General features: G+C 42.3%; 1 protein-coding gene across 1 annotated transcript; it reads left to right on the plus strand.

Annotated features, from left to right (window-relative positions):
• Positions 1-3,337: 3,337 nt before the first annotated feature.
• LOC123127667 (uncharacterized) lies at positions 3,338-7,225 on the plus strand. Its single transcript, XM_044547448.1, has 3 exons — positions 3,338-3,472; positions 4,096-5,943; positions 6,396-7,225. Exons 2-3 carry the CDS (start codon positions 4,105-4,107, stop codon positions 6,717-6,719), a joined length of 2,163 nt encoding a protein of 720 aa, XP_044403383.1. The 5' UTR covers positions 3,338-3,472; positions 4,096-4,104; the 3' UTR covers positions 6,720-7,225.
• The last annotated feature ends 1,389 nt before the right edge of the window (positions 7,226-8,614 follow it).

Genomic DNA, 8,614 nt, shown 5'->3' on the forward strand with positions numbered 1-8,614 from the left:
AACGCTGATCCTTGGCAAGGCTCAAATATTCGTTTGCCACCAGGTAGACGTCATCGCAATCACCAGAACCCTGTCCTTCATCGTCGCTAGCCATGTTTCCTACCATTAAATCTAGTCAATTAATTCTAGACCTGATAAAATGAATAATGACATAAAAAAGGCATATGTTTTGGAGGAACGTTGATTCCTTCCCGGTGCGGCAAATCCCAAGCACTCGATATGTCCTAGTTTGTAGCACAAGTCATCCCGAAATTCAGGGAAAATTTCGGCATGACCTTTGCTAAAAAGTGGACAAATTGAGGACCTGAAATTTGCTGAAACGGGAATGAATCAACATTCCGGCAAAACATAGGCCACTCGGCTTCATTCCCTAGAAACAACAAAAGGACACTTGGCACAATCGAACCACTTCAATGAAAAGATATAATATGACCACTTCAATGAAAAGATATAATCAACAATAAAAGTCTAGGAAGGGATCATCTTTAAAATAAAACTTGCCTAAATTTTTTTCCTTGAAAAATAGTGGTCTTTCCAAAAATCAAAAACCTTTGCAAAATGACCTCACTAAACACTTCTCTGCCTAGGACAGAATCCAAATTATGTTGATCTAACTATTCCTCTCTCTCTCTCTCTCACACACACACACATTATTTTCTCTAACCCTTCTCTACATAGGACAGAACCCAATTAAATTGTAAAGGAACTTCATTTCTCTAACCCTTCTGACCTAATGCTCTAAAATAAATTTTTGCTTTAACCTAGCCAACCTACTTAACCTAGCTTGTTAACCTAACGAACCTAATTAACCTAGCTATTTAACCTAGTTAGATAACCTAGTTTACCTAGATAATTAACCTAATTAAACTAGTTAACCTGCTAGTTCTCTGTCAAAGCCCTAAATAAATTTTTGCACTAACCTAGACAATTAACCTAATTAAACTAGTTAACCTAACTAGTTCTCTGTCAAAGCCCTAACTAAAATTTTGCACTAACCTAGATAATTAACCTAATTAAACTAGTTAACCTAACTAGTCCTCTGTCAAAGCCCTAACTAAATTTTTGCACTAACCTAGATAATTAACCTAATTAAACTAGTTAACCTAGCTAGCTAGTTCTCTGTCCAGTGTTTGTGCTATGCATGAGAGAGAGAGGAGGGGTGGGGGCTTACAGAGGATGGCTCTGGTGATGGCGAGGGAGGCAGGGGCGTCTCCGGTGACGGTGAGGGAGGCAGTTGTGGCGAGGGAGGATCCGGTGGCGTCGACGGCGGCTTCGGTGGCGTTGATGAGGCCGCGTGGCTCCGGTGGCGTTGGGGGCGGCTCCGGTGGCGTCCACGGCCCACGGCTCTGGTGGCTCCGGGGGCGTCGACGTTGGCAGGAGACGGCGATGAAGTGGGGCGATGGCGAATTGGGGAGATGGTGGTGAAGTGGGGCGAGGGATGGGAAGAAGTGGTGGCCGGCGGGAAACCGTTTTTGGGTTAAGTCAAACTTAGCAGTAGTGCGTTTTGCAAAATGCGCTATAGCAAAGATAGCTATAGCGATTTTAACGAAATGCGCTACTGCTATAGCTATGTAATTTCCTTTTATTTTCTTATTTCCTTTTCTGTTTCTATAGCGGGGGTCTAGAAAATGCGCTGCTGCTATATTATCTATAGCGCCTCTTATGAACAGACGCTACTGCTATGCCTTTCTCCTTTTTTCCCTTTTTATTTATTTTTCTTTACATTTTTTTCCTTTCTCCTTTTTCTATTTCTTTCATTTTCATTTGTTTTTATATTTATTTTTCATTTCATTTTATTTTCATTAGCAGTAGCGCTTTTCATAGAAAACGTGCTGCTACATAGATCCTAGCGGTAGCATGCTTTTTACAAGACTGCTACTACTATGTGTAGTCTATCGGTTTAGTAATGAAAATATTAGTAGTAGCGCTTTTACAGGAGCACGCGCTACTGCTACGTTTTTATCTGTAGCGCCCTTTTTCAGCACGCGCTACTGCTATCTAGCACTAGCGCCCTTTTTTAACGCGCGCTACTACTAAAGTTCTGTGTATAAGGTTTTTCTTAGTAGTGACAAATTAACCAACATGTAGGCAAGGAACATTTTTGCAGTGGTGACCACATGTATTATATTTGTGCTACGATGTTGCATTTGGCATTTTATGTTTTGACAGGTGATGAGACCGCACAAGACTGAAGTATTTTTATGAGCTTGTTGTTGCAAGTTGATTTGAGAAATCATTGACCAGTCAAAATCATGAACCAAATTTAAAATTTAACACCTTACTTGAATGAGAGAGCTCTTTGAGAAATTATTGACCAAATCAAAAATTGTAAACTCAATCTAGAATCATATTGGTACTGCGGTGTCGCATTTTGGCACTTTATTTTTTGTCAGTTGATGAGTGCATGTGCGAGACTGATATATTTTTATAAGCTTGTTGTTGTTGATTGATTTAAATACCATTAAACCGTCAAAATCATGAACCACATATAAAATTGATCACCTTACTTGAATGAGAGAGCTCTTTATTTTTTTACCAAGTTAAAATTGAGAACCAAATCCAAAAACATTTTTCTCGGTTGAATGAGAGGTATCCACCCCCTAGGGAGCTTAGTGATACTCCCTCCATTCCTTTTATGTAATGTGTATAATTTCCGTCACGGTGACCAAGGCACATAATTCTAAGTTAGGGCAAAATTAACCTAGGCTAAATCATTGATGCTAGGCAAGTAAATCATTTAGGCTAGGAAAGTAAGAGATGCACGCAATTGGGAGAGAGATAATTTCTTATTTTTTTCTTCTTTACAAGGATACATGCAATCGGAGAGAGATACTTTCTTTTTTCCTAAAGGGCTAAAAATAAAGTTTTGAGAAATTAGAAGAAATTCAACTTACATTGTGAGATTTTATCAAAAAAGCAAATACACCTTATATAAAGGAACAGAGGGAGTATATAGTAGATTAGTGAAGGGCACTAAATATGTTTTGTGCTAAACATGTTTAAGGTAAACACCAGAGTGAAGTATACTATTGGATAGATACGGTTGAATGGATGAGATTTGTTGGATATCTATAACTCATTTTCTTTATATTGATAATATATATATTTTTAGTCTATATTGATAATATAGATGGTACATGGGCCTTTTACAGCCACAGACCCCTGAGGCTGGTGCGACACGGGCCTACAAAGATGTTTGCCACCGGCCCAGCGGAGCAGCCCAAAACGCGGAAGCTCCGCCGCGGATCGCTCTTTACAGTCTAGTCCCCCCCTGCCTCTATCTATTTCACTCTCGTCCCTAGCGGCGAGGCGAAGGCGCAAAATAGGATTTGGGAATCTCCATTTCATTTTCGTCAGCCGCCAAGAATATTTCCCTCACTCACACGAGACAGATGCGCGAGGACTGACGCACCAGTAAAGTCCACTGCCTCTTCTGCCGCGCCGGTCTGCTCCCCGTCGGCTCCGCTCCAAGGTGAGTAATGGCATTTCTCGATCCCTTTCTGGTTGATTCATACGGCGGTCCTCTGCGACGCTTGCGGGCGCGGCGGCGGCTGGCTGTAGATTTGGGCGGCGGGACTTGACCGCAAGGTTGGACTTTTTAGGAGGAACTAATGGCAAGCAGGTTTGCCGATGCGTTTCTTCAAGAAGTGCGGCTCGGATTTGGTGCAGAGCCGCAGATGGGAGGGGAGGGGTTCCTTTTCTGCTGACCTTGTCCTGGGATTCGATTCCCATCTGCGAGAGTTCATCCTTTCCTCGAATGGTTTAGCCGATTCAGTGATAATGTGCTGTGTGATCCGAGAGTAGATTTAGATTTATTTTTTGTTATCTTAGTGTTGCGCTGTTCCTCTTGAAACTTAGGTATTGAAGTTGTATGTAAACGAATGGAAACTCTTCCTTCTTTTGGAAGTGGATATGACCTATTTTTCTTGGACTGATTTGATGCATAGGATGGGTTGAGTTTTAAGCTCGTAAAATGGTTTTCCACTGCCGAACTTGATACAAACTATGCTTATTTTTTGTTGTTGGATAAAAACTGATGCTACTGTCATCTTTTCTCTCTTCTGATGTGAGCAATGTATTATGGTTTTAATGCAGGCTTCCTGCATGGGGAGCCGTTCTCGGCCCAGTGTAGCTAAGGAAACCATGGAACCAATTGATGAGGAAACAGAGAGTCCTAGCAGGGCAGCACAACTGAAATGCCCGGATGGAAACTCGGGTGAAATGCGCCTCAACCGGATCCCAAATTTTCATTGCAAGAGTCTTCCTTCAAGACGCCGCGAGGAAAACCCAGAAGATAGCATCATGCATAGTCGTGGTTCTATGTACCAGAGCTCCAGTGATGTCAGTAGACTAAGGAAACTCCAAGAGGGGAGGAGGAAATTAGGCTCTATATATGAAAGAGATGCGTTTATGTCATTTGGGACTGTCGATTCGTCCTCTCAGCCTAGCACAAGTGGAGCTTACTTGGTTGCGCAACGGAGCAGTTCATGCAAGTCGAGGTCTTCTATGAACATAACTCGTGGATTTAATCAAGATGCCAGGGAGCTTCTGGATATTTCATCGCGTGAGGTTCCCAGTGACAACTTGAGGCTTGGAAGGCCACGCAAGGACTGCAATTTGTTAAAAGATGATGTAAGAGACAGTTTCCCGGGGTTATCGCTCGAAGAAGACAATGCCACGTGTCCTGCCGCAAATGCTGCTCCTCATTTGCTAGAAAGCAGCAGCAGCAAAGGTGCAATGTCAAATTGCCAACCCCCTGTTGGCCTTCATCCTGATAGGAGTAACCATGGCAGAATAGATTCGGTGAGTAATCTCCCCAAGTCCTTGTCAGCTAAGGTGGGTGTTTTTGATGCTACATGTCCATCAGAAAGTGTTCATGGTGTTGATGGCAAGAAAAAAGCTCGACCTAGTGCATTTAAGAAAATTTTGGATCCTTTCATGAAGTCCAAATCTCTGAGGAATCCCTCCCACATGGTAATGGAAGATGCAAAATGTGGTAATCCACCAGTTAGAGGAAAAGATAGTGCACTGCGCAAATCTTTGTTGAGTGGTATCTCAAGATCTGAACAAACCCCCACATCTAAATGCCAGACAAGTGGGGAAGCCTGGCCTATGACAGTTACTTCATCGCCGACTCACTTGCATGCTGTTCTTAAACTGGATCCTGACAATGGTGCTTTTGGCTTTGAGTTCTGTACCAAGGGTCCAGAAGAATCCATTTACGCTAACACTTGGAAATCCGGAAACGAACTGAATTGGATTTACACTTTCCATAGTGTTGGCAAACGATCAAGTACCGTGGGAAGGACCTCCAAGGATAGGCATGGGTGGCTGCCTCCAATTGTTGGCCAGATGCATGTGTCTTCCTATCTGTATTCTGAAGTTGAAGAAGATGGTATTTTAAATAACTCAGCCACAAGCGAGTTTGTTTTGTATGACATTGCTCATGCACGACGGAGCTCTGCTGTTGATAGAGTTCAGTGTACCGATTCCACTCAACCACCATTCTGCAATGTTGTTAAGAATTCAATCTCTAGGGAGTCTCTGGAGAGAAATAATCAGATGGAGCGGCAAAATACTGCAAGGAATAACTCAGATGCATCGGTATCTTGTCTTTGGTCCCAAGAAGATCTTCATCCTCATTTGGAGGTTGCAGCTGTTGTAGTCCAAGTGCCATTTCATAAAACCCGGTCCCAAGAATTGAAAGCTGGATCATCACCTGGTACAGTCAAAGTGGTTACAGCAGGCGGAGCACACGGGTTACCAAGGGATGAGGAGACCAGTCCATCACCGTTACTTAACCGTCTAAAAAGCGGGGGAAGGTGTGACTGCGGTGGATGGGACATGTCTTGCCCAATTGTTGTCCTTGAAAATGCCTATGATAGTTCTTGGGTCGATTCTGTGATGAATGAAAGCAAGCATCCCATGGAGCTATTTGTTAAGGTACATTTTTTATGTTGAGACACATCACGTGTTTGATTATTACCGCCTGCGTGCATTTATCACAGTGACTATTAATTAAATTGGGTCAAAATATGATTCCCCCCAACTTCATTAGCACACGGAAAAGAAATTTCCCTATATGATAATTGAAATGCATTGTTGTTTGGTTCCCACTTAAAAGCTATATCCCTGTTTTAGTTATACTTGCGATACTTAACAGTTGCACTAGTTAAAACTTCTTGACGAATGCACTAGGTAACATTATATTCAACTAAATGTAATATGTCATTTGTGTAATCCAACTGTTGAAGCAAACAACAATGCATTTCAACTAAATGTAGTATTTCAACAACAATGCACTAGTTAAAACTTTTTTTTTGATGAATGCACTAGTTAACATCATATTCAACTAAATGTAGTATTTCATTTGTGTACTCCAACTGTTGAAGCAGGGCAACCAAGAAGTTCTCCCTGCCCTTTCCATGAAAGTCAATGGGAAAGGAGATTTCTCAGTGGATTTCCATGCACGATTGTCGGCGCTGCAGGCATTCTCAGTCTGCATATCTTTGCTTCACTGTTCTGAAGCTTCTCCAGCCATTGGTATAGAGAAATTCAAGCACAAGCTGTATTCCAGTTCAATGAAAATGCTCCTCAAAGAAGAAGTGAAGCAGTTAATAGGATCAGTAACAGGGAAAGAGAAAAAGAAAGTGAAGAGGAGGAAGGGAAAAACTCCGGTGGTCAACGGCCCTCCCTTCTCACCCATGGGCAGAGTATAGCAGTATTTTTGCCATCATGTTCATCGTTCAGCATTGGGGTTGATCATGCTCTTTTTGTTTTGTAAGATCAAACGGGAATACTTTTTATCTTGTTTTTCTTTTTTCACAGGAGGGAAAGCTGTCTTGTCCATAAGGATAGAAGCATCACGCAGTTGTTCATAAAGATGCAAGCATCATGTAGTTTTTAGCAGTAGCCTTTTGTATTAGCAAGCTAGGATTAGGAAGGCCATAACAGCTGTTGCAATTCTCAAGAGAAGAAAGTTTTGTAGGACATACCTTCTTCCAGGCGTCAAGATAGATGCACCGGATCTTGACCACTGCTCTTGTATACAACATCGCTCTCCTTTTGGACTGCAGCCTCAAGGTCATATACACATGCTAACATTAGTACAGGTAGAAGCAAATATTGTTCCTTCAGCATGTACCTGAATAATCCATTGCTTCCCTCCAGCAATTTTGAACTTGATGCATGCTTTTGAACTACATGGAATTGGCAACATATATCATGACCAAACCGCGCATAGGTAGTTTCAGTGTTCAGTTTCTGTATATTTGTTGGTGTCTTGGTGCATCTGCTGCAGGTTCAAGTTGTAGGTGCTTGCTGTTTTTTCCTTCTTTTTTACTGCTCCATATAGGCAGGAGCTTGCACAAATGCAGAAGATTGACACTTGTTCAGTCAATTCTTGGGTGCTGGCCAGCCATCCTAGGGTCATGCAGACAACCTGGACCCTGAGTAGATATGATCAAAGTTTTCAAGATTTTTAGCGTAGACATGTTGAATTTTGATCTCAGCCTGACTTTTCTTGTAAGCACAAGGAGGCTGAGCTGCCGAACTTGTGGCTTTGATGAGGTTGTATCTGCAAAATGTGGCTGTCATCTGCTCACCTGCATCTGCAGAGTGCAGGCAAAGATGGGTTATCAGCTGACAGGAGCAGGGTTTGGACCCATCCCTAGGCCATTTTCTGTGTGTATTCTGAGAGTGTCATGTGACTCAGATATCCACCGTGCTTCTTGCTGTTGCCACATTTACTAATTACTATTCACTTTGTTTTCATCTCATGTGGAGCTGGAATTACTCGCTCTAGCACAAAAAATAGTAGTCCAAAATCTAGAAGAGAATCTTATACTTTACTTTGAAAAAAACTTTTGGATCCCAGGCTCTAGTGAGCCGGATTTTTGGAGACAAATATTTCTAAAAAAAATTGACATGGATGTGTATATGCTTTTTTTCGCGGGCAATATACTTAAAATTTTTATATGGCTGGAAAAAAGGATTTTTTTTAACAAGGGCCACCCCTCCGATTTCCATTATGAGAAATCAACTAGTCTTGGTTAATACTCTCTCCATTTCATAATGTAGTGCGTTCATATTTTTTGAGATTTAATTTTAACCACAAATTTTACTAAAATGGGCGACTGCGGCTGGAGCATGACAGATACCTTTGAATTCGTATTCGAAAAAAGTTTGCAAAGATATATTTTTTCAGTAAAATGATTTATGTATTATTAATCCTATTTATAATTAAAGTTGAATCTTAAAAAGTATGAGCACACTATTATGAAATGGAGGGAGTACTGCAAACTCCCCAAGCCAACATCATACAAAAAGCGCGAAGCGCCAACCCAGGGAGAAGGAGCATCACCTTCCTGACCATGTGCATGTTAGAGCATCTCCAGCCGTCGTCCCAACAGGCCCTTTCCAGGCGTTTTTTCTGCGCTGACACCGAAAAATCGCCCCAGTCGCGCCCCCAGGAAGCCGAATTCCGCCGGCTTGGCCCGTTTTTGCGCCCGGCGATCGCAGGCCGAACCCGGCGCACTGGAGGGCGCTCGGGGGCTCCGGCGCAAGGGAAAAGCGTTTCTGGGGCCACATTGTCAGGCGAAAAGTCAAGCCACCC

The sequence above is a fragment of the Triticum aestivum genome, chromosome 1B (genome assembly GCF_018294505.1).
Source record: "Triticum aestivum cultivar Chinese Spring chromosome 1B, IWGSC CS RefSeq v2.1, whole genome shotgun sequence".
Taxonomy (NCBI): domain Eukaryota; kingdom Viridiplantae; phylum Streptophyta; class Magnoliopsida; order Poales; family Poaceae; genus Triticum; species Triticum aestivum.